The following is a 27,762-nucleotide window of genomic DNA, read 5'->3' on the forward strand; positions in this document are numbered from 1 at the left end:
TCGTGTGTACACCTGTATGTATATTTTATGCATGAAGTTAGTTTTCTATTATACGTGAGAGTTTGTTGTGTATATATTCCTGTGCGTACATGTTTCTGGATTCATTAAATGTTCATCATGTATGTGTGTGGGTGTATACGGTAGTCCATTCTTACCTTGAAAGAATTACGTAGCTGCCGAGATGTGTTTAAAGGCATGTCTCTCACATACCGTTAGACAAGAAAAAAAGGAACATGTTGTCACATTGAAAGCAAGAGAGAAGCGTAAGTAGATAACGCTGCCTGTCGGCTGAAACAGGAATCATGACAAGGGCAGGTAACCAGTGCATAATTGCAAGTGTATGCGTGTGTGCGGTCTGAGTAAACACATGGTTAATCTAAAAGGCATGTGCCAATAAGGCAAAACAAGAGTTGCTGAACACGTGCACTTCTGCAAACAAAACAATCTAACCCTAACCTATATTCAATATGGCTGAAAAGGAATCGGAAAAAAATAATAAAAATAAATCTTTAAAAAAACAAAAAAAAAAATAATTGTTTGCTATCACTTATTGCACTATATTTTCTTCATAACAAACAAAATATTTATTTATGAAAATTACCATACAATGTTTTTTTTTTTTATTTGAACATTTTTCCTTTTAATTTTCTTAGAGTTTTGTAAAAAAAATTTCCATTAATTTTCCATTGTGTGTGTGTGTATATATATATATATATATATATATATTGTCACATTAACGTTATTATGACAATGACTGTTATTTATTTGAGGCCTGCTATCCTCGTCTTCATAGTTGTTGTTTTACAGCGTTTTAGCCAACTATTCCTCTGGTGGTTAACCGTGACGGGATAAAAATGCCGAAACTCTTAATTGTATTCTCAGTAATTACTGCCTTCCATAGTTGTTGTCTCACCACGTTTTAGCTGGGATTGAAACTGTTATTTCCAGACAATGTTCACTTGGAATTGTAGAAACTCAACACCTCTATTCACTCTGCCATGAGCCCCAAAAGTTTTTTTTTTCCAATCTTATCTGGTCTTTCATCATCAGGTCCCTACCGAATGGTATATTATTTTATTATTAGAATCCTTTTAGATGAGTAATTTGTATATTTATTTATTAATCTGCAGACTGTTATCCTCATCTTCATAGTTTTTTTGTTTTTAATTTGTTTGTTGCTAATTTAAACATTGGCCAGTCTTTTTGCAAAAAGAAAAAAAATCACAATTTTAGTTCAGTACCTTCTGTAACCTGCTTGAACACGTGAATGATAATTCAGTCCCTAATCTGCATAAGTACCAAAAACACAAAGTTTCTCAATTGTAAAACTATACAGAACAATAGAAAATTAGATTTTCTTGCACTTGATAAAAGTTATTTGCTTTTTTATTTTATTTTTGATTTCTCTACTATTAACAATACTACTTGGTTATCTCTCTTTTTTTTTTTTTCTTCTTACTTTGTAGAGGGCGAGTTATCTTTTGCGGATATCAGACGAATGTTTGAAGACATATATGCAAAGGTATCTGTACTAAAATCATATAAGGCTAAACAATTTTGGTCTAACTATGAATTCCCTCCTTTTAGTACGGATCAGTGTAAAAAAGCATTTGAAAAAGTCATGACCAAGGTAAGACTTTTAAGCAATTTTGTTTTAATACCAAAATATTATCGTTTCACAATGGTTGTGTTTGTAATGTGTTTGCACATGCTTAGGCTCTTTTATTACAGGCACTGCATTGGAGGCATGTGTATGTGATATCAGAATACTATGCCCCTATAACCAAGACCACCAGGGTGAGATTAGCTAGAAAATAAATTACTGTGAAAAAGCATTAAGAGGTCTATTGCACTACACAGATGTAGTGATTCCATGAGCAATAAGCTGTCAACACCTGTAATAGTTGAATAAGTACAAAGAAAAAACAAAAAACGCGGATCTCCGCCTCAGTCAAGGCGACATAAGAGGTTAAAAAATCTGGTGACTATGCTGAAGTCGGAAAAGGGAATCTCCGCAGACTGAAAAATTAAAATATTCCTGAAAACTCATGATGATGTAATAATTTGATAATTGATAGTTGTTCTATTAGAAGAAAGGCGGAATCAATATCCATCTGATTTTAAATATAAGACAAAGTATAATTCTATTCTGGTCATCCACCAAATCCACGTTGTTAAGAGACAGACTCCAGACTGACTTAGGGTTGATATCACCTAGCTAAAGTTGACCAGAACTTGGTAATAGAGCTAATTCAAAAACAATTTAAGTAGAAAGTGCATTTAGAAGTTTGTTTTTTTTTGTTTTTCATTTTACAAATTCAACATTGTAACTTTTACTCCAGTTAATATGTTTATACAAATGAAGGTATTCTTTGCTCCTCGATGGTACAACTGTGATGACTAACACTGGATGGGTGATTTTAAATAAGATATTGGTTAAAGTAAAAATTAAAATACCTGTTTTATTTGATGTTCTATTCAAGCTTGGAGTTGCTCTTTGAATATGCATGGTGTGCTAATATAATGTTATTTGAAAATGTACTTCTGAATAAAATCATTTACATTTTGTATATTCAATGCAATTTTACTATTAGAAATGATATTTAGAAACATATGGAAAATAACATGGACATGTTTGAATATGTAAATAATTTTTAAAATTTGTTATATATATATATATATATATATATATATATATAAGATTTACATGGAGTAATCTTTGAATAAATTATGATATGTAAAAGAATGTTCTTAAATATTGACTGGAAATAATTTTGAATCTGTTTGAAAGAACAGATCTGAACATTCTGTATCATTTCATTAAAAACCTCAAATCGATTTTGATAACTTCAGGTGCAAAAAAAGAGAACTATCATTGAACTTGTAAGTGCAGCTGAGAAAATGTTGACGGTGAGTTTTCGATATTTTTGTTTACATTCTTATATTCATTCTTATTCTTGCAATTTCTGTAATTTTTAACTTATGAATCTGACCAGTAAAATGTTCTTGCTGTTTATCAATGTCCGGCACAAACGCAGACTCCATATTAAAAAAAATAAATAAATTAATATAAAAAAAAAAACAATAATACTAAATTAATTTTGGTGGTTTCAATTATAGCCCAGAACAAAAGAAGAGACATCATAAATATAATATAGCTATAACCTATTGTCATGTCTTTGGCAAATTTCAATCAAACTTCTCTTCATGCGCAATAATTTATATATGTAACGTTAAGTGGGGTTATACTTTACTTTAGTAATTCCTAGAAACTAGAAATAAATAAATAAAAAATCTAGGTCTGCATTTTTTTTTTTTAACAAAAGTTTTTACTACCATTACTTTCCCGTCTTGATACCACTTAAGTTGCTTGCCATTGTCCATCTTGCCCAAAGTACACTTTTCTTAACTGCATGCTGGCCACAGCTGACTCATTCTTATCCTCGACTTTACATGTACATTTTCTTTAACATCGACTTTCTTTTTCTCGACCATGTAATGCATTTTTTCCCCTTTCTTCTCCTTGCATATGTGCATTTTTTGGCTACTGCTGCTGCTAATCTCTTTGCAAATCAGCCATCCTTTGCTGCTGATATTTTCCCATACGCTCATATGCAATATGTTATATATAATGAATGACAAGTCTATCTTTCAAATTTCATGATGTTGACCATCTTACAATTTATTCTTTTAATTCAGTTGACATTTACAATGTTATATATATATATATATATATATATCTTTACTCCTATAAATTCGTTTTTCTTTTGTGTGTATTGATATTCATATTAAAAACACTCTTTTCTATTTATTTAAAAAGAAAATACAATTTTCTTATATATGGGTTGTGGAATTGCATTCACTAGCAAAAGATCTAGCTAATTTGCATATTCTTTTAAACATTCATTTTAATTAATTCCCTATTAGCTGCTTCGGTTTTTTAATGGGATAATCATCTTTAGTTAACTATTATGTGTAATTATATTCATGCAAATATTCTACATGATTTATACTTGCATAATATTTGTGTAAAAAGTTTATAGTAAACACATAATGGTTTCTATATATATTTATGTATACGTACATATTTTTGTTTAACAAATTTTGCCTACCAAACTCCTAGAGTTTTTGGTCTACAGATATGAAATTTCATATATAAGGTATTTGAATCCATGCAAAACTTTATATTTGGGTTTTAGCCCGGGAAAATTGGTGCAAAAATGTGAAAATTAAAAAAAAAAATAAATAAATAAATAAAAAAATAAAAAAAAATGAAATTTGCCAAGTGAAGGTTGAACGCCGGCATTACGAATACATAACGTAGTAGCTATTGGTTCATGTTTTAATTTTTAGCCTTGCAGTAAACATGTTTTCATGGCCCAATCATTGATGGCAGAAGCAAAATAAATCATGAGCTGAACGTTTTGGTTTTGATTCTCGTTCGTGGCACATGAGTTTTTTTTTTAATACTTTTTAAATCATTACTATATATTGTATCCAATCTATATATCTATGTATATATAAAAGTGAAAATGTCTGTCTGTATTTTCTTTATGGTAGTTAAGGAAGACTATTATACAGAAAGGCATTACTTTACATATTCACACTTTTTAATATATACATATGCACATAACCTTATGAACAGTACATAGTGCCAGAGCAAAGCCGAGCAGAACTGCTACTAATATATATATATATATATATATATATATATATATATATACGAGGGGTGTGCAATAAGTAATGTCTCTGACCCACTTCCAGTTGTCCGATCTAGCTGAAATTTTGCATGTGCAATGATTTTATATCTCTACGGGTTATGTGGCAAATTACAGCTCTGAACTCATTGTGGTTTCTGTTTTACAGGCGTTTGAACTGAGTCAGGTATGAAATGGAGCCTGTTGAATGTCGAGCAGTGATCCGGTTTTTGTATTTGAAAGGACGCACACCACAGGAGACTTTTGGTGAAATGAAAGAAACTTATGGTGATAATGCCCCATCATATGACCTTGTAAAGAGCTGGCATCATGAATTCAAACATGGCCGGAAGTCTGTGCAAACAGCTCCCAGACCTGGTCCCCCCCCCCTCCTTATGCCATTGATGAGACATCTGTCCATCAAGTTGAGGGTACCATTTTGGAAGATTGGCGCATTACTATTTGCCAAATAGCCCAAGATGTCAAGATTAGTACAGGGTCTGTGGAAACTATCATTCATGACCATTTGCATATGCATAAGGTGTCTGCCAGATGGATTCCCAGGTTGCTCACACCATTCCAGAAGCGAGAACGTGTCGAGTGCTCGAGGATGAATTTGGAGATGTGCCAAGAAGATGAGTCAAAGTTTTTCAAATGACTGATTAAACAGGATGAAACCTGGGTCCATCACTATGATCCAGAGACCAAAGCCCAGTTAATGCAGTGGACGCATTTGGACTCACCTCCTCCAAAGGAGGCAAGGGTGCAGCCCTTCGCTGGCAAGGTCATGCTCACAATCTTCTGGGACCAAGACGGAGTAGTGATAACAGATTTCCTGGCAAATGGTACCACAATTACAGGAGCCTATTATGCTTCACTTTTGAGGAAATTAAGGGAAGCTATCAAAATCAAGAGGCGGGGCAAGATCAGCAAAGGTACCATCCTCCTGCAGGACAACGCTCCGGTCCACAACTCGCATGTCGGCAGATCAGAAGTACAGGCGTGTGGTTATGAATCCTTCCCCATCCTCCCTACTCTCCTGACCTTGCATCCTCTGACTTTCACCTCTTCCCAGCCATGAAGTTGTTTTTTAAAGGAAAACGTTTCCCAGATGATGCAGCCTTGATTTCTGAAGTCACGTCGTGGTTGGAGGACTAACCTGGGGTATTCTACAAAAACGGTCTCCAGAGCTGCATCAAACGATGAGAGAAATGCATAACTCTGGGTGGTTTCTATGTAGAGGAAGACTAATAACTGTGCCAAGTTTCGTTGCTCTACTGCTATGGGAAGTGGGTCAGGGGCATTACTTATTGCACGACCCTCGTACATACACACACTCGTGCTGGTCAAAAAAATAGAACATCATGTTTTTTGGCAATAAATTTTTATTGAGGACGACTGTGAGACGTAATTGGTGCTAAAATATCTTATCATGCTAAACTAACTGAAATAGTTGTTTTATGACAGAATTTTTTTTCATATCAATTGCAATGTCAGTTTTTGAATATTTCGTGTTTCAAAATAAAAGAACAGAGCAGGTAAGTAAACAAAATAGTTTTTTTATTAACTTATTAACTTAAATTATTAATTATTTAATACAAATAAAATTAATCAATATTTAGTAGCAGCACCTTTTGCCTTGATAACGGCATCAGCTTGCTGGGGCATGGAATCAACAAGCTTCTCGCAATCCTGTGTAGACACTGAATCCCATGGATTGCAATCTTCATGGCTGCCAGGGTAATAGATTTTTCTTTGCAGAGCTTCCTCTTCATCTGGTCCCACAAGGCTTCAATAACATTCAAATCTAGTGAGTTCGACGGTCATTCAAGAACAGGGCTCGATCATTCTCGGAGCCAGGAAAACGTGGTCTTGGCAGAGTGTGCCGGTGTCAAGTCATGTTGAAAAATGATGTCTGTAGCCTCCCTGTCAAACTCGTTGTCCAACACTGGCAGTAAATTAGCTTCCAGGATATCTTGGTACAAGTTTGCGTTTGCAGTTCCTTTGATGAAGCATAAATCACCAACTTTATCATCTTTAGCACTCATACAGCCCCAAACCATGCAAGATTGCGGGAACTTCACAGACTTCTTAACGTATTCTTGGTTATACCGTTCCGTGTTTCTTCGCCAAACACGTGGCCCTTGGTCGACGAAGGAGATACAAGATTGACTCATCTGAAAAGATCACACGCCGCCATTCGTTTGCAGTCCAGGTTTGATGAGCTGTTGCCCATCGCAGCCTCTTCAACATCTGCTTCTTGTTTAGGAACGGTTTGGTGGCAGCTATACGATTTCGGTATCCCAGTTGCCGGAGCATTTGGTAGGTAGTGCTTCTCGAAATGTTGGCACCAGAAGCTTGTTTCCACGCTTCAGTGATGTGACTTGTGATTGGAATTGTCTTTCGGTGGTGCTTTTCTTTCGTCTGCATTTCTTGCGATCGCTGTTGGAAACACCTTCAGCACGTTTCTGGAGCACTTTGGTCACCACCGATCTTAAACATCCGACCTTGATTACGATTTCCATGTGCGTCTTTCCCTCTACCTGTAAATCAAAGATACGTTGCTTCTCAGGCAGATATGTCTTTAGAGCGACCCATACTTGTACAGTATTATTAAATCGCTTTCAAAATCTTTTTAAGATTTTGAAAGCGATTTAATATATATTTGCTAAATTTTTTTAGTTTAATATTACTCAACAACAAAATGTTCTATTAAATTGAGACATTGACTTTTCTAATGTGAAAATAAAGTACTCATTGTCTGCCATATGCACCTCCTCAAATGATTAAAAATAGTTGCAATTGTTCTTTTAATATAAGATATCTCACCTGTACAATTTACAAGCTGAAAATTATCCCAAACGGAATGAATTTACATATGTTCTATTATTTTGACCAGCACGAGTATGAAAAAGGAAAGCCAAAATTTGTTTGTTTGTCAATGTTTATCTTTTTTTAAAATATTAAAACATTAACTAATTTAAAGAGATTATGACATGGAAATAAATGAAGTATACATGTTAAAATTCCATTCTGCAGTTATAATGTTTTTTTTTCCTTGTTTATATCAATGTTATGTATAAAGTTTTGGGAATATGATGACAAATAGCTAGTTCTGTACTGGAGCAATATGCACCTTAGGTGGGTTGAACTAGCTTTCTCTGAAGAAAGTATGAAATTTACAAGTATATCACCTCCCTCCCCCCCCCCCCAATCAAGGGAAATGACGGCATTAGGATTTTTACAGGAAAATATCAATGTCCTTTTACATACGATACCTGGTATTCCCAAATGGTCACTCATCTAGTATTGACAAAGCTCAATGTTGCTTAACTTTAGTGATCTAATAAGACCTGGTTTGTCATTATACCATATATAAATATAACTAGCTTGGATTTTAATTGATTTTTTTTTCTTTTTATTAGTTTGGTGATTAAAGAAGAGATTTATTTTAAATTTAATGAGTCTAGCTTGTTTAAAATTAAAGGAGTGATCATGTTTTAATTTCTGAGAGAATAGTGCATTCAAGAAATTTATTTTTATATCTCTTATATTCAACCTTTTTCTGAAGTTTGTGTTGTTCCACCAACATATATTTGATTACAACTAATATACTCCAGCTGATACACCACTCAGTAAGTTCCAGGCCTGGCATATGGATGGTACAACTAATTATAAAAATCATATAGATTTTTTTGATACTAATCATAAGATTGTATGTGTTGAAGTTTGAGCCTAATTGGATTATTAGTTTACAAATTAGTTGTTTAGGTGACGCTGCTATAGGAAATGTTCAAAACAATAAAAAAAAATTTGAATTTCATGCGTTTATAACACATTACTTTCTGATAGAAAAAAATACTGTTCAAGTAAAGCAATTGTTTAATAGGACACTGCTCCATTGGAAACAACAGAGATATGCTGACTTTAAGCGCGGTCATAAAGATATAAAATAGTGAACACTAAGATTGCACAAATTTAGTAGTTCTCCTGGGGAAAACAAAACAAGACTAACTCATTTTAACTGATCATAAATTAAAGTTGCATCAGATAGTAATGATATTAGAAGGCAGTTTATTCACCATTTGGCATTAATATTTGTCAACGAGAAATATGTGTTCAAAGTGGGTTTCATATTTGCTCACAGTCGATCAAACATAACATGTTTGCAATTCTGAGCATTGTTTGCAACTTTTCAATCAATCAGGGTTTTATCACTGAATGAGGAACCCCTCCCTGGATTTAAGCCATCTATCTCTGTCAGAAGTTATCGACTGCCATGTGGGATGCATGTGTTGTATTAGGTCGTCCCTCTATCTCGTTCTTGGTCTTCCCTTTGGCTTCTTATGTTCACAAGGTGCCCATTCTGTTGTCTTGTTAGAACGCAACAAAAGAATTTTTGCATAAATATTTGACAATGGTTGAAACCTGGATCTACGACTTCTCTTTGCAGTCGGCTGAAAAGAGAGCAGCAGGTGAAAGTTCTCCAAAGCAACCAAACATGCAAATACTAACATGCAATATTTTAAGCTTTGTATTTGGGATGTGCAAGATATTTTTCATCGAATATCTTGAGAAAAGAAAAGCCATCAATAGATATTATGGTGTGTTTAAAGAAATCATCAAAAATTGACCACAGATGACAAAGAAAAAAGTGTTTTTCACCAATGAAATACTCTATCACAAGTTGATCGCAGTGATGGTAAAACTACACAAATTGTATTTTGAATTGCTTTTGCACCCACGCACTTATCCTGATAAGGCTTCCAGTAATTACTAGCTGTTTTCAGACCTCAAAAGAATATTCTGTCTTTAAAAAAAAATGGAGTGATGTTGGAAACAGAAACATATTTTGAGACCAAATTCAAATTTAAAACATCATTGAACTGTTAGAGAAGCATTAGACTTGGTCTCCTTCTTGATGGATAAAGTTTTGCCTAAAAAATGGCTGTTATGAATTAGGCCTGTGATTTATTGTGTGATGCGTCTTTATCTCAATTTTAAATTTAAAAATGGTTTTGTGTACAGGGTGACCCCAAAAATAACGAACCCTAACTCTAATTAGGCCCCATTTCTTAGTGTTTTGTCCAAATGAAATGAAACTTTGGTCATAACTAGTTTATTATATTCAAAACATCACACCAAAACACTAGGGTCTTTAGCCTTTTTTTCTCCATTGACTGTAAAATGCCCAGAAAAACAATTGAATGTCCTCTGTTTTTTTGTCACCCTGTATTATTATTAAGTTATCTTTTCCGATAATTTGCTTTAATTTCTTATTCTTTACTTTTTTTCTAGAACAATCCAGTAGTGTAAGTATAAAATATTCTTTTTTTTTTTCTTTCCTCTATCTTATTTCTCTTCCTCATTCTCATTCTATCCTGATTCTTTAATCCTCTCTCTTCCTTGTTCCTATTTCTCCTCCTCCTTTTTCTTTATCCTCTCTCTTTCTCCTCCTCCTTTTTTTCTTTCTCCTCTTCCTTTTTCTTTCTCCTCTTCCTTCTTTTTCTTTCTCCTCTTCCTTCTTTTTCTTTCTTCTCTTCCTTCTTTTTCTTTCTCCTCTTCCTTCTTTTTCTTTCTCCTCTTCCTTCTTTTTCTTTCTCCTCTTCCTTTTTCTTTCTCCTCCTCCTTCTTTTTCTCTCTCTTCCTCCTACTTTCCTCCTCCTCTCGCTCTTCTTTTTGCCTTCTCACACCTCTTGATTTTTTTTTTTTTTTTTTTTTTTCATGTAAAAAAAAAAATTAAAACAAAAAAATACACAATTGTGTGTTAATGATTTTGTTATATTTTGATTTCAGATTTTTAGGAGAGAATAAAAATGTGAGACCTATTACACCTTTAAAAATTTTTTCAAATGAAAACTATCACAAAATTTCACAAAAATATCCAGACGTAAGTGTTTTTCCTTTTTCTTTTTATATGTATGAGTTTTATCTAGCTAGCATTGCCTATAATACATAATAATTTTTGTGACATAGTAATTTAAAAAGAAAAATAAGCTCATGAGAATCAAATAATGATATGTCCCACAGGATATTTTTTATAATAATTTTATTCTATTAATTTATCACCTTATCTTTTATTATAACTATTACTTTAGCATCATATTTGCATTATTCTACACTATCTTTATTATCATCAATATTATATATTATTTTTATAGACACTTAATTTTTATTTATTTTATTTATTTATTTTTTTTTTCCCCTAGATTTTTTTTATTTATGATTTAAATTCTTTAGATTTCTCATGATAAGCCATCTTTGATCAGTGTTTTTTATTTTGTTTTCCACTTTGTTACGGTCTTGAAATATAAATAGCTTGTAAACATATTGTAACCTTTTGTTTAAATAGTATTTGTACTTTTTACAGCCTTAGCCTAAAAACTTGATTTGCTATATAATCTTTTGATATCCTTATTTTGGTGTTAATCATATGTTTAAATGTTCTATTTGGTGTCTAATTCCGGTGATAAGACATATTTCAAATAAAAAAATTTGTATTGTTTGAGAAACGATTATACACTGATTGATTGTTGATGTTGAATTCTTGGAGACTAAGTGAATGATTTGTCCATAAATCATTTTACCTTTTGCTTGGCGTTTCTGAATATTATTTGGATTCATTGGACTACTGTTCTCATCTTGAGTGTGATTTTTACATTTCGATCGATGTGACCTCCGACCTTCTTCATGTGTATCTTGTTGAACTCGGGAATTTGGACAGAAATTCGAATGGAATCCTTTGCACAGTGGTTAGAGTACTTGGAAAAATCAGTTGTAAAGTGATACTCACCTGAAGGTTGAAGGTTCAATTCTCAGTATGAAAAATGCAATTTTTAATTTACTTAGGATCTTTGTCCAGTCACGGCTGGTGGAACAAGAGCATGCTACCCCCGTGAAGTAAATAAAGGGTTCCGTTCGAAATTCTGTCAACATTCTAAGGTTGACAAGATCCACCTGAAGAAGATCTGAGGTTACATTGACTGAAACGTTGTGAAAATCACACTCAAGATGAGAACAGTAGTCCAATGGATCCAAATAATATGAATACCTTTTGCTTACATATGTGTGTGTGTGTAATTTAAATTAGCAGAAAGATTTATGCTGCAGATAGCTGGTGGTTGTATATATGTGTCTTGTATATATTTGTGTTTGTATTTTTTGTGTCAATCGTCTAAACTGTTCATTGTGCGGCTGCTTCTTCACAAATACATTTAATACATGTATAGACAGCTTTTTACAATCAAATGATATGTCTGCTTGTCTCCGACCAAACGAATCACATACCTTCTTATTGGTCCAAACTCCTAAAAGAACGCTATAGCAACAAGATTTTACATTGGTTTTATTTGTCTTATGGATTAATTTGTCAGGGATTGGCATGCTAATTCCACCTCTACATTTTTACTTGTTCCTCTGTCCGCTTCCAGCAGGTTCGTTCACACATCTGTTGACTAATGCATTTCTCTCCAACTCATCAACTTGATCTATAAATATTATGTCAGAAAAGCAGACTAAATTACATGTCGTTCACATAAGCTAGAATCTATGTTTACTCAAATTCCAATTTATTTTGATATTCCTAAATCAACTTTGTTTATTTAATCTGCTTAAATTCCTGACTAAACGGTCTATGTTATTGAATTGCTTTATTTTCTTATAATGATAATCGACCAGGTTACCCAGCATTGTCCAGTCAATATCTAACAAATAGTGTACAATTAGATATCTTAATTTAACATTGTATAAACCATAGTTATGTTGACACACCAGTTCTCACTGGATCACCAAAATTAAGCAAGATTGAACCTGGTCAGTACTAAATGGGTGACCATTTGGGAGTTTCAGGTGGTGTATGTGCTCTCTGCTTATCCTGGCATTGTTTCCAGTTGTCCTGGGCTTCTCCTTGCCACTGAACTCAAAAAGTGCCGATTCAGCAGACGTGTGTTTGAGGCTTGCGCAATCTTTGTCTCAAAATTATACATGCAGCTGCCCCTATGGGGGGTGGGGGTATCCTTTGTCTTTCTAGACTGAATGGAGGCATCGAAACTATAGTCATTCAGAGAAACGTTCTGTATTTCCTTCAAAAATACTTTATTCATAAACAATTGTTTCTGACGATTTCAGGAATGTATTTTTATGATATACAAAATATCACTGACATATGTGAGGAGGCTTCATCAGTGTATAAAAGTGAAAGATTAAAATGTATCTAACATTCATTTAATCTATCCATATTTTTGTGAAACCATGCTTCAAAGTTAAAATGATAATCATTCATCACCAAGCGCAATTTTTTGTACTGAAGCCATTTTCTCATTTCTTCCATTCCTTTTCCTTCATTTTTCTTTTTCATTTTTTGTTTTGTGTAAAAAAGAAAAGAAAAAAGCATCAAAATTCATGACAGCTGCCATCAATTTCATACAAATCCTTGTGCTACAAGCAGTTGCTGTCGAGAATTGTAAATGTCAACATAATTAAAGGAATAAATTGTAAAATGTTCAACATCATGAAATTTGGAATATAGACTTCTGTCGTTTGTTTTATGCTCTGTAATTACATTGAGCTTGATCATCATTTTAGTTTGGTATATATTTGCTGATTTTACATAGATATAATTTCATGAATAAAAAAAATTGTGCTTTTTTTTAAATTAAACCTATTTTAAAACATACTAAATTGCAGAAAAATTCTTTGATGTGCATACCCATTATGAAATCACAAAAATCATAAATTGATCAAGTAGTTTTTTTTTTTGTTTCTTTTTAGTACAAAATCAAAACTTATGCCTTTTAGTGATTAATGTTAAATCATTAGCATTACAAGGCTGATTTCACAAGTTTAAATTACTGTGGACTTATCTGCACTTCAAAATTTTTTTTTTTTTTTTTTTTTTTTTTCAGATTGCGACGCAAGACAGTTCCTTTCTGCTTATTCATAAAATTTTATTTTCTTAGTTAAAAAATAAAACTACTTATCAATTTATGGTACTTCTGGAATGACTTTTTCGCTCTGTTACTTGTACATACATCAAAGTTTTTTTTAAATATTAAGTTCATATATCACCAGGACTCACCACGGCATTTGGTTTTAGGTAAACTCCCTCTCCCTTTGTTTGATGAATATTTTAACATAAATCACTACCATAGTACAAAATATTTTTTTTATTTTATTTGTATCAAATTACTTATACTTCCGGATAACTATATGTCCATGTCAAAGATCCAGGTATTGTTTCTTCCCACTAGGTGTTTATCCAATACTTTAGACCTGATAAAAAGTTCCGATTTATTACACAAGAATTACAAGTTTTTTTGTTTTTTTACAGCACCGACCAATTAAAAGGTTAAACAAGATAGCAAGAAAATGGTGTAAATTGTCAGATCAAAAGAAATTGAAATATTTGGATCTTGCCCTTGCTGAAAGACCAAAATATTTGGTAAGAATTAAAAAAAAAATTTCTTTTTGTTTACTCCAAACAAGGTATGTTGCCACTGAAGCGTAGACACGGACAACTCTGTGCGTATGTATATCAGATCAATGCAAAATATGGCCGTTCAAAATAAAATAACTTATAGATATACGTGCTTGTCAGTGAAAAATATTAGTGTACACCAAGGGTCTCCAAACTATGGCCTGCCAAAGTCTTTAATCCAGTCTGCAGAGCTCTTATGGTAAACGTGAAAATATTCATAAAAAATTTTTTTTTAAATGGAAATGTACGAAAATAATATGGTAGTTTTTCTTGTTCATAAAATAATTAAAAGAATGGGGTTTTGGAGAATCAGTTTTACTAAAAATCAAAACTAATGGGCAAAACCGTGTAAAACACGTCTAATCATTTAAAAAAAATTTTGGCCCATGTAGCTTTAAAAAGTCGGGAATATAATCCCTTGTCCGAAAACTTTAAAGACCTCTAGTATACACCAACAATTATGAAAAAAAATAAGTGAGGAGAATTTTAATAAAGCAATAAAATTAATTTACTATTCGTAGTCCATCATTGAAAATCCTAATGCTGGAACTAATGAAGGCACACTTCTTGATCGACTTACTCAAAGCTCAACACCTTTTAGTTTGTATAGGTTGTTTTGTTTTTTGTTTTTTTTTAAATTTATATTCAAATACATGAAAATTATGGCAGTTAAAAATAAAATAATAGGAAGATTTATGATTATGCTTACTTATCAGTGAAAAATATTAGTGTACACCAAAAATTATGGAAAATAAGTGAGGAGAATTTTAATAAAGCAATAAAATTTACTTTTCTGAGGCAACAGACAAGGTGTATGACTTCCTTATATGGAAAAAGAAAAGAGATAATCTTCTATGATGCTAATATTGTTTGTAGTTTGTTGACTCCAAATAGTAAATTAATAGTAATATATAATAAGTAGTAAGATTGTACATTTAGAAAACAAAATAGATTTAAGGCTCCTAAAATTCATACTAGAATTGTCTGTAAGGACCCATGCATAGCAGTTAGAGTACTTGGTAAAATTCACTTGTAAAATTTACACTTGGAGATTGAAGGTTCAATCTTCAATGTGAGCTACACTTAAACATACAATTGCATATTACTTAGGACTTTTACCCAGTCATGGCTGATATCACGAGTCTGCTACCTCTGTGGATTAAATAAAAGGTTTCGTTCAAAATTTAATAAAATACACCTGAAAGAAGTCAACCAAAGTGTTAAAATGACACTCAAGATGAGAACAGTAGTCTGAAAAATCCAAATAATGCAAATAATTGGTCTACATCTAAAAAAATTCAGACATGTAAAATAATTTTATTCTTTTATTAAATACTTTATTTTCCGTAATTTTTGGTGTACACTAATATATTTTTTCACTGATAAGTTTTCACATATTTTATTTTTTATCTGCCATATTTCGCACCAATCACTCTAACATTTGGCTCATTTCAGAATTCTACGGACAAATTTATCTTTGTTGACCTTTGACAACTAAATATTTTCCTTTATTAGCCAAATAGAAAGGTTACTAGCCACACCCACATGATTTTTGGATATGACACTTTCGTTCCATGATGAATACATACACCATAAAGATTTTTCTGTATATATTTTTTTAAAATAAGTGTAATATGAAAGATGTGCTGAATTTTATGTTGAGACTTGAAGGTATAAACATTAAAATTTTTTCAGGTGTTTTTTTTTAAACAGCCTTCATTTAAAAAATAAATAAATAAAGGAGTATATTCTATTAAAACTTTGATTGTTTAAATAATTAGACTTATAAAAAAAATAAAAGTTGAAAGACATTTTTCACTCGATAATGAACTTTAGAAGAATTTTTTTTCTTTATTGAAAATCACCAAAAGATGAGCACTTAAACATTTCTTGTCACCAGTTTGAAAAATCACTCGCAAATGCAACTTTTTTATTCACAATGTAAAACCCTACATTTCAATAAATGCAGAGTGTATACATAGGAAGAATTTAAAAAATATATATTTGTTTTTTTAGAAATTAGTCAATGATTATAGTTTTAACGTTTTTCCTAATATGAGTTGCTAATTAAATAATTACTAGATATTGATAAGAAATCCATTTCTAAAAATGTTGTTTTGACTTAAAATTAATGGATGATCTATATATATTTAGGAGGGTTGTTTTCTTCTATTGGAAAATGATTTCAGAGAAAAACATTACAAACTAACTGGCTTCACCCTTTTAATATCAATTTGAAATTTAATTCTTATTTGCTACGTGAAATTATTAAAACGAAACTAATAAGAAAAAGGCAAAAATTATTAAACCAAAGGACAACAAAACTAATCAATTACAAGAAGACTAAATTAAATTCAGAATAGAAATCACCAAAGTAAATTTGTGTATGGCATAATCACGTTGACACACCGGTTCTCGCCAGATCACAGAAGTTAAGCAACATTGAGCCTGGCCAGTACCAGATTGGTGACCATTTGGGAAGGCTACGTGCTGTATGTACCTTCTGGGAAGGTTGGGCGTGGGGCCAGCACCCTCACCCCGTAAAAAAGAACTCAGTCGCTACAAAAGCATCTACAAAGTTGTGGATGGCCTATGCCTCTTAGAGGCTCGAGGCTATGGATGGATGGATGGATGGAAAGTAAATTTGAAAACTTGGAAGTTTTTTTTATTAACAATAAGTCTAATAAGCAAGAGTGTATTGTAATTTCATTCTTGTTCCAACCATGTTACTTTATTTTTACATTTTATTATCAGTTATTAAGATTAAGTCTTAACTTTGTTAAAAATGAATTAAATTTGCATACATGATTATTATTTCCTTTTCATTATTAGTTAAAGCCTCTCCTTCTTAATAATTATTTCTTTTCTTATTATTAATAGTCATTATTAAGATTAAGCTGGTCTTTCTCTGCACGTAAAAATAACATTTTCATATGTGATTACTGAAGCGAACCGGACACACGCCCGTCCATTCTTATTATATTGATGATTCTCAAACACTTCTTCCTTTCATTTCAGGCAACATTGGAAATTTGTAGGAAAGTAGAACCATTGCTCGCTTCCAAAGCAACTCTTAATAAATCTGAATGGTTAATCAAAGACAGATTAGCTGGTTTACCTGATCCACCACCACGGTAAAATAAAACTTTTCATTTTAGTCTTAAAACACAAAAAAAAAAGCTATTGGCTCTTTTGGTATTAGTTTTCTTTGGAATGTTTTAGAAGACCATGAATACTAAGTGAAAGAAGAGACAATTGCTGTTTCTACTCAAACGTGTATTGACCATATAGCGTTGACTTACATCTATATACTTTGAAAAGGTGAACCTACTGCACTCATAAACTGTAAAGTATTCAGATTTTAATGTGAGAACTACATGCATACACAAAACTAACACTGTAAACATGCACTAGGTTGCATGATTGCAGTGGATGGGAATCGACAGATTTGAATTGGGAGCCAGCTAAGGAATGGGAAGTATCTCTGATATAAGTTGACCACCCAGAATCTAACTAGTCTACTTCATGAAAATATTTCTACAGATATAAAGTCCCTTCATGTTATTAATACATTCACTGCACAGGCTGTGATCGTTAGCTCGTTGTGCCAGTCCAAAGTTGTTTGATTCCAACATCGGTAGCACTGGTAAATGTGTGATCTCATGTTGTTTATAGCATTAAATCGTATATGTGTTGTGTTTGTACGTGGCACGAAATAAATGTCTGTTGTGTTCTTATAACAGATCATATGTATGTTTGTGGTATATAACAGACTGTTGTCCTTGTGTCCTAATCTTAACAGCCTGTGACTTGGCTAGTGTTGTTAGTGCTTGCTTGCGTATAAGATATATAATGTAGACGACATACCTGTTTCTGCTGGGAGCTTCTTCAACTATCCTGAGCAACCGAGCTTGCTTAAAGGAAGATGCTTCACAAGACATAGTCCATCTCTCTTTCTCGGTGTCTCAGACCCAATTCATAAAACTTAACTCCGCTTATTCAAACCAGAACACCTGACACATCACGTCTGGTCCCCGTTCGGATACTTCCAGTGCAAATGATCGGTCATGAAATGAAACGTCTGGTTTGTTCAGCTTAAATAAACTAGAAAACTACAGGCCTGTTTACCGTCATATTTTGCAACAGTGATTGTATCTAATCTAACTGTATTTTTAAATATTAAAAAGGAAAAAATATTACCATATTAAAAAAAAAAAAAAAAAAACTTCGACATCATTTCTTTTCGGTCGATTATTTTGAAATGACAAAAAATTATGATTCTGACTACACGTGCATATAAAACACTTTTTTTTAACAATCGTTAAAAGAATAAAGCAGAAATTGTTAAATTCAAGAAATAAAGCATAACTAACAATAAAATAATTTGTACTTATGCATTTAATGAACCAGATGTAACTCAGCGTTCAACTCTGATTTCTCCGGAACATGATGTCCATAGCTCTGGTTTAGTTGCCACTTGACGTAAGATGGTGACCAGCCAATTACAATGGCGTGTGTTGAGTTTCAACTTGACGCGCGTACGCGTGCCCCGAGCATTAGATGAGAATTCAGATAGCAATTGTAAGAGAGAAAAAAGAAAGAAACAAACAATTGGATCGGTGGATACTTGTTCCCCCCTGGCATAAAAAAATAATAATAAAAAAAAAAAGTACTTGCCAGGATTCGGCAATATATACACCAGTTTTGTTTGTTGTTTACATAAATGCTTGTAAAAAAAAAAAAGACACAAAAAAGTTTTTCACTTTTTCTAAACTATAAAAAAAAAATACTTTAACAAGAAAGTTGCTGGTTTACGACTTGCCCCAGCGTATTATAAACACCCTAACCTCCCCATGTTAAAAACGTCTTTCGGATTCCCCCAAAACAAAAGCTGTTCTTAACATGGAGAGGTGGGGGGGGTATTCTAAAAGCCGTTTTTAACATGGGAAGGTTGGGGTGTTTATAATACGCTGGAGCAAATCGTAAAAATTAATGAAGTTGCTATTATTTATTGCAAAAATTGCTTAAAATTTATTTATTTGATAAAAAGAAATGACATTTTCGACAAACATTTAATAAGAAATATAAATGAACGATAGGTTTTTTAAAAAAATTTTCTGTTTTTTTTTTTTTTTTTTTTCTTTTGATGTTTCTACATTTAAAATTTTACTTCACCTTTTTCTTTCACATAGCGTTGTTATTATTTCATCGGCAACGCTCGGTTTTATCTGGCTGTTGATGTCATGCACTGGTGAAAGCCGAGCCTAACGCTGAGAAAATAATTACACAACACTTAAAATTTAATTCATTGTTGATTTATTCAAACAATCCTTTAGAAAATTAATATTTAAAATAAAGTGGCACTTATGCACTTATGTTACCATGCTATTTTTAAAAATAGTATTTTCATGTTAAATTCAAGTTTTACAATATCTTTTTGTTTATTAAATTGTTAGGTGAAAGTACAGATAACCTGGTTGGTTTCTTATGTGTGGAAAATCTAACTCCCGAAGAAAAAAAATAGAGTACTCTGGATAGTAACAAAAATAAAAATTGCCTCAGTTTCAAAAGATTTCTCCTCTACTGATCGAGGAAAAAAAAACAGTGAAGTGTAGTTCACCCTCTGTTTCTCTCCCCCTCTTTCTCTTCCTCTCTTAATATCTCTCTCCGTCTATCTCTCTATCTTTTTCTCTATATCACCCTCTCCATCTCTATTTGAACCCCTTTCTTTCTCTCTTTCTCTCTCTCTCTCTCTCTAACTCCCTCTATCTCTCTCCCCTTCTCTCCTTACCTCTGCCTCGCTCCCTCTCTGTTTCTAACTCCCCCCTCTCTCTGTCTATCTCTCAATCCCTCTATCTCCTTCTCTTTCTCTATTTTCCTCTCACTTTCTCTTTTCTATCTATATATCTTTCTCTCTATCTGTCCATCTCTAATCCCTCATCCTATTTTAGTCTCCTAAATTAATTACAGTGAATAAGGCATTATCAAAACATGAATCTATAAGGCCACCATTCGCCCATGTATGGAGTATTGCTGCCACATCTGGGCTGGTGCATCTGCTACTAGTCTCTCGCTCCTTGACAAGGTTCAAAAGAGAGTCGCAAACCTGATAGGCCCTGAACTGGCATCTAAGCTTCAGCCTTTGACCCATCAACGAAATATTGCATCCCTCTGCCTTTTCTACAAGTATTTTAGTGGTGAATGCTCTGATGAACTGCAGACACTTGTGCCCCCACGACGTGAGCACCCTCGACAAACCCGACAGGCTGCTAAATCCCACCCCCACACTGTAGAGATCCCTAGATGTAAAAGATCTTTTTACTCCAATAGTTTCTTCCCTAGAACCGCTAGACTCTGAAATTCCATTCCAGGTCCCTGCTTCCCCAACAGTACTGACGTGCAAAAGTTCAAGTGTAACGTGAACCGACATCTTGCTGCCCAAATCCCTACATAGTACCACAGTAGTTGTTGCCCCTGATAGTAGCCCCCTACACCAAAGTGGCAATTTGCCTTGTTTGAGGTGAAAATGTAATAAAAAAAAAAATAAATAAAAAAATATATTTTTTGTTTTTAAATTATTTTGTCTTACACGTTTTTCATTGAATGGTGTACAAGTACCAACCAACTCAGAGGCTGGTGAAAATGAATGCAAATTGTTAGGTGTCATATGATTCATAAAAACTTACTTATTCAAGATATAATTGAGATCTTACAGGAGAGAAGACTGAAGTATTTTTACCCCCAGGGATGCTTTAGTGTTTAAGATACCATCTTATATATATAAATGTTGTTTGTTTTGGTTTTAGTGATATGTTTTGAATGAATTCAATTATTTCCGAAAGTGCATTTTTACCTAAATGCGAGCTGGGAATAATTTTCCCTTTAACCAATTTGATACCCCCACATGGGGAGCGGTATATATATTATTTTTAAAATGTAATTATTCACTGACACATGTTTCGTCGTCAATGACTCATCAGAGTGGCTGAATATAGCGAGATTCGAAATCGGGACCCCACGGTAATGAGCCTAAGTCCCTTACCCCTGACCCATCTTGCCAACTGTCTGAATGTATCGCGATTTACAATATTATTTATAATATAAAGCTGAACGTCTGTGTGTGTGTGTCTGGTCACGAATAGGCTCCTATATGATTGACTATTATAGAAAACTGATCACATATAATGATAGCTAGGAATGGGTATTTTTGATCTGGCATAATGATGATTCATTAAAATTGTGGGGTCTGTGTACGCGCCTGGTCCACAAAGTATGGAAATAAAAAATTAAAAAAAAAAGGTTTACAAGTGTTTTTGATATAGATGTACATAATAATACTTTGATAAGTATGTTTTAACTTAAATAGGGATGGTATAATAAAATTGTGGGGTCTGCGTTCGCGCCTGGCCTCTATAGAATGGAAATAGGCACAAACTTTAATAAAGACTTTTATATCTATCTGCGTAAGTATACTTTGATAATTATGTTTCAGTTTGAAGAAATATGGTATAATAAAATTATGGGGTGTTCGTTCGCGCCTGACCTCCATAAAATGGAAATATATGCCACAAAGTTTAACAAGTATTTTTAATATAGATCCACAGAATATTGTGATAAGTGTTTCAGTGTGAACAGGTATTGTATAATAAATTATAATATAATCCACAAACTTGCTATGTTCTGTGGTCCCTAATTTCCTCACAGGTAGGCGAACTTTCTTAGCGTTGCTCCACTCTTGACAATCCACGGTAAATAGGCCCTCATATCTCTGATAGAAAGCATCAAACGTCCCATTCACCTCCGGTTGGTAGTTGAACGTTTCTATAGCGTTCCATATTGTACTTTGGGAAAAAGCAAAACTGTTGTCTCTGTGTTCCGTTCTATCGAATATTTTTAACAATAGTTCTTCTTGTCTCTGTTGTTGAAGGAGCATTCTTTCTTCCAACGCTTGTTGCCACTCTTGAAATTGTAACTGGAGCTGTTTATCACGTTCTTTTAAATTTTCCTCAGCTTTCTGCTGCTGATCTAGCTGAGCCTTGATTAGCTGCATTAATACTGCTTTAACATCCATCTTTTCTAAATGCACAATAAAAAAATTAATTTCCATAAAGATAAAATAATAAAAAAACAGAAAATGTCCTTTCCTTTAGTGTGTGTGTGTATGAGGAGGGAGCAATATATCCCTTACTTCTTGGTAAAAACCTTAGGGATAACCTAATATGAGAGTGGACAAAACATTTTTTATTTACTTGCTAACCAAAAAACAAAAAAAGAAATGTACTGTAATACAATACAGTTACAAAAGAATAAAAATAATTGTGGAATTGTCTGGCAGTTAACCAAAATGGAAGAAAAAAGTTTTTCACTTCAGAACCGACAGTTAAAAATAGAATATTTCAGAAAATTCCACTCAATTAAAAAGTATCTTTCTTCTCTCCCATTAAAATATTGCATGAAGTTTGCAGACCAAAACAGAGGCAAAAAAAATTTTCACTTCATTTGAAAAAATGTTAAAATTTGCATACGAATAAACAGTCGACTAGTTACACTAGAATTGTCCTTGCGGTGAAAATTGGGTCAACATTTTTCTCTTTTTTTTCTTTCTTCTTTCAATAGGCAACCAAATTAATTTTTAAACATTACAAAAATGCGTTTCGTACAGTTCTTTTCAATTTAAATTTAGAGACAAAAAGATTACTTACAATTGCGGCAATAACTTTGCCTTGTGTTCGTTTCTGTTCTTTTTTTTTTGTTGTTTTCTTTTTTGTTTTTGTTTTTAGGCTTTTGTTTTTAGAACGTAATTGCCGGCTGACTTCTTAGCTTGTAAATCTGAAGTTCTTTTTAAGTGAAATAGAATTTTTTTTGTGGAATTAACCTGTGTGAAAGTCGAATCTGTCGTCGCCAGTTGTTATGGGGTTAAATGGTAATAAACGAAAGGAACACAGGATTTTTAGGAACGAAACATGTATTCACATATTACAGGCAAAGTGAGTTGAGTAATACCATTCCTCAATGGTTGGGCGTGTACAACCGACCTGCTTGGTCGCGTGCCAACCTTAGACTGCCGGGCACCGGTACTCCATACTGGAAGTGATGTCGCCTGAGGAATTGACGTCATGAGATAGTCCATTAAGCCGACGGAGGTGCGTCTCCAACAGTTGTAGGGACAATAAAGTTAAATTTCACTCAATTAATCAAGTATTTTTTAAAAGCAAATAGAAATTACGTTTGAACCCACCTGCTCTACTTAGGATATTGAGCACTTTTTTGATTACTATATGCCACTTTCTATCCTTAATATCAGAGAGATAGGCCCTAGGTCTCTAAGCTATTGAACTTGTTTTGTAAACCTAGAAAACAATCTCAATATGTCTTGTTATACAGTTTTATACAAGAAAATGTACTTGGCATTCCCAGGATAGGGAGTAGCATATAGTAATCAAAAAGTGCTCAATATCCCCAGTAGAACAGGTGTGTTCAAACGTAATTTCTATTTGCTTTTAAAAATTTTCTTTTAATCTTTTATTTTGCTTTTAATAAATACTTGATTAATTGAGTGAAATTTAACTTTATGGTCCCTAAAACATAATAGAAAATTCAGAGAAAGTAGCCGATTAAAAAAAAAGAAAAACTTTTATTAATTTTCATATTGCCACTCGGACTTATGGTATTGTTAAAGAAGGACCTTTTTTTTTTTTTTTTTTGACATTGACATTTTTTTTTTTCTCTTTTTTATCACAGAAATGGGTTTGGGTATTTTTTGCAAAGCGGAAATGAACTTTATCCTAATGTGCCATACACTCAGAAGTTAAAGCTTATGGCTGCTGATTACAAAAAAATACCAGATGAAGTAAAAGAAAAATATAACCAGCAGTATCTAGAGGTAAGATTTCTTCTCCTTTCTTGCTTTTTGCTTTCCCATATTTTTTTTTGTTTCTCCATTTTTCCTTTTCCTCTTTATTTTCTATTCCTTTTTCTTTTTTCTATCCCTTTTTTCTGTTCTCTTTTTCTTTTTTCTGTTTTTTTTTCTGTTTTCTTTTCCTTTTTTTCTCCATTTTCTTTTCTTTTTTGCTATTCTGTTTTTTTTACTCTATTTTTTTGTACTGTTTTTCTTTTTTTTGTACTGTTTTTCTTTTTTTTGTACTGTTTTTCTTTTTTTTGTACTGTTTTTCTTTTTTGTAGTTTTTCTTTTTTTTTCTGTACTGTTTTTCTTTTTTTTTCTGTACTGTTTTTTTTTTTTGTACTGTTTTTCTTTTTTTTTTGTACTGTTTTTCTTTTTTGTACTTTGTTTTTTTTTTTTTCCTTTTTTACTCTACTTTTCTGTTTTCTCTATATTCCTTTTTTTTCTTCTCTATATTCCTTTCCTTTTTTGTCTTTTATGCCGACTACCCCCCCCCTCCCCGAAGAGAGTAGAAGTCCTTCAATGGGGCTACCTGTTGGCCGTAGGCAGCGACCCGTAACACTTTTAGGACGGGATCCTGGTGGTTGAGGGACTTGGAGGTCAGGTTTTAGTACCTCCACTTCCCAACAACCACTTTGGCCCTTACTGGGCTAGACGGGCCGGGCGGTCGGAAGGGCCTGATCTGATCAATCGGCTGGTCATGTCAAGCCCCACCCCATAAACATATCATTAACACAATATGCCTATCCTTTCCCCACAAATAACTATTTCCTAATATATGGTGGAAAGCGGTGGCTGAGGGTCAATCGACGAAGTGAAATATCTATGACATTGCTGCAAACCCTTTAAATTACTTCGTATCCCATAGTAACATCAAAGGAAAACAGGTGCTCATGAATGATATCACGTAAATCAAATCGAGTATATCATCTTTGTATCCTTGTTGAGCCTGGGCGAATGGGTTTCCCCCCAGACACTTCCCATATAGGGCTCCGAGGTGGGTGGGGAGCAAAGATGATGAAAAAACAATCTTATTTTGATTATGGCTTTTATTACCCCCCCCCCCCCCCAAAAAAAAAAAAAAAAAAAGAAGCTTTTCATATGTTTCCGACATTTCAAGTTCAGAGGATGAACAGAAATGCTCAATCAAAGAAAACTCAGTATTTTTAGTAATGGAAATACTTGAAAAAAATGAAATGAATAAAATTTCACCTTTTACAATGGAAAAAATTTTCTCTCCAAAAATAAAACCCAAAATGATAAAACGACTGCAAAATAACACCATACTTATCAAATTGAAACAAAAAACACAAGCTAAAGAAATTCTCAAATGGCAAACCTTTAACAATATCAAAATTAAAACTTATCCCCACCCATACCTAAACTCCTCAAAAGGAGTCATTAGATTCAGCGAACTATCAAATTGCTCGACTGAGGAAATTTTATCTAATCTATCATCCCAAAGTGTTACAGAAGTAAAAAGAATAAGAATAAAACGAAATGGAGAAACTATATTGACAAATACATATATACTCTCCTTTGACTCCACAAATCCCCCAAGTGAGATTAAAATTGGATACCTAAAAGTGAACGTTGAAAAATACCCTCTAAGGTGCTACAATTGTCAACAATTTGGACATCACCAATCGAAATGCACCAAATCACCAATCTGTGTAAGATGTGGTGAAAACTCAAAACATAGTGACTGCAAAAAAGACTCCAAATGCTCAAACTGTAGTGAAAACCATTCAGCTGACTTCAAAGGATGCAAAACATGGCTAAAAGAAAAAGAAATAACAACAATAAAGTACACCAAAAATATAACTTTCTTGGAAGCCAGGAAAATTATGAATGCAAGATACTCAGAAATAACCAAGAATGGTAAAATAAACACAAATCAAAGTTTTCAAAGCTATACAAAAAATTCTCCAGAAATAAAAACTGAAGAACTATCTCAATTGATAAAAGAGATGAAAGACCTAATGAAAGAAATTAAAACACTAATCCTGAACTCTGGAAATAATCAGTCTACAAAAGAGAGTACAACAAAAAAACAAAAAAAACAGAACCAACAAACCAAAAAACTCAAATTAAATCAAACAAAGAAAAAGAAAAAACTCACCAAATGAAAACAACACTATCACCTAATAAAACGAAAACTAAAGAAAAAACAATTAACAAACCAAGATCTAGATCCCAATCAACCTCAAGAGGAGGAAACAAAATAGAACACTGGAGGAGATGGAGGTAAAAGACAAAACACCCCCAGACAAATAAAATGACAGACGACAATAAAAAAAACTCAAACTATCATTCAATGGGACTGCCGAGGGCCTAAGGCAAACATAATGATAACTAAATCCAAAACACCCAAATAACAAACTAAAATACAAAACATGACACACACAATCATACCAGATAGAAATGAAACAAATAATATAATCCAGTGGAATTGTCATGGTCTAAAGGCAAACCTAAATGAGCTCACTATTCTACTCGATAACTTTCTTCCAGTAGTAGTCTGTCTTCAAGAAACCTTTATGAAATTGGATGACAATATAAAAATTAAAAATTACAATCAGTATAACTATATACACAATACTGGACTCAGAGCCTGTGGAGGTACATCAATCCTTATTAGAAATGACATATTCCAAAGTCAAATACAACTTAATACTAAACTACAGGCTACTGCAATAAAAGTAACACTCCACAAAACCAACAACATTTGCTCACTATACATACCCCCCACTGAAAGCATCTCAGAAACAGATCTGAGCAAACTAATACAGCAACTTCCAAAGCCATACATCATTATGGGAGACTTAAACAGCCATAATGAGATATGGGGAAGTGAAAAAAACAAGCAAAATGGGAAAAATTATAGAAAATATAATAACGAAAATCTATACCTCTTTAATGATAAAACCCTTATTACCAGGAACTGGTACATTCACATCAATTGATTTAACATTGTGTGATTCAACACTTGCCTTGGATTTGAAATGGAATGTACTAGAAGAGCCATATGGAAGTGACCACTTTCCCATTACACTTGAAAACAATGATCCAATGCCAGAAAACAAAATACCCCAATGGAACTTACAGAAGACTGATTGGAAAAAATTCCAAAATTTATGCTGGACTAAATTAACATCGGATAATAACCCAAACCAAAATATCACACATTTTACTAATACACTGGTTTCTTTTTTATTCAGCACCACACACACCTCCAAACACCCGGACAACGCCGGGTACCCCCGCTAGTATCAACATAAAGGGTAATGATAGAGCTGACAAAGCAGCAAAAGCAGCACTAAATTTGACCATAACCAATGATAAGATCCCCCATACCGATCTAAAACAAATCATTAACAAATATATTAAAAACACATGGCAAGAGTCGTGGAACTCCTGCACTAGAAACAAGCTATACCAAATCCAGAAAACCATAGGAAAACAGAAACCAAACAAAAGAATGACCAGAAAGCAGGAAGTTATAATAACAAGACTCCGAATAGGTCATACCTCTATAACACATTCCTACCTACTCAAAAAAGAAGCCCCACTTTACACACTCTGCCAGGAACCATACACAGTAAATCGCATATTAACAAGATGCGAAGACTTGAAAACAAACCGACTGAATCTATATAATGAAAAAACTGTAAAAGACATATTCACTC

General features: G+C 33.1%; 1 protein-coding gene across 16 annotated transcripts in view; it reads left to right on the plus strand.

The window, feature by feature from the left end:
• LOC145294027 (uncharacterized) overlaps window positions 1-27,762 on the plus strand; it is a 234,371-nt gene that overhangs the window by 172,626 nt on the left and 33,983 nt on the right. For all 16 annotated transcript variants that reach the window (XM_080140995.1, XM_080140998.1, XM_080141007.1 and 13 more), the window contains 7 exons: window positions 1,467-1,630; window positions 2,854-2,910; window positions 9,996-10,009; window positions 10,494-10,587; window positions 14,026-14,136; window positions 17,191-17,306; window positions 23,914-24,055. In XM_080140995.1, coding sequence (XP_079997121.1) covers window positions 1,467-1,630; window positions 2,854-2,910; window positions 9,996-10,009; window positions 10,494-10,587; window positions 14,026-14,136; window positions 17,191-17,306; window positions 23,914-24,055 — 698 coding nt within the window. The remainder of the gene's footprint in view (window positions 1-1,466; window positions 1,631-2,853; window positions 2,911-9,995; window positions 10,010-10,493; window positions 10,588-14,025; window positions 14,137-17,190; window positions 17,307-23,913; window positions 24,056-27,762) is intronic.

This window comes from Euprymna scolopes, chromosome 15 (assembly GCF_053919585.1).
Source record: "Euprymna scolopes isolate OS-2025 chromosome 15, ASM5391958v1, whole genome shotgun sequence".
NCBI lineage: Eukaryota > Metazoa > Mollusca > Cephalopoda > Sepiida > Sepiolidae > Euprymna > Euprymna scolopes.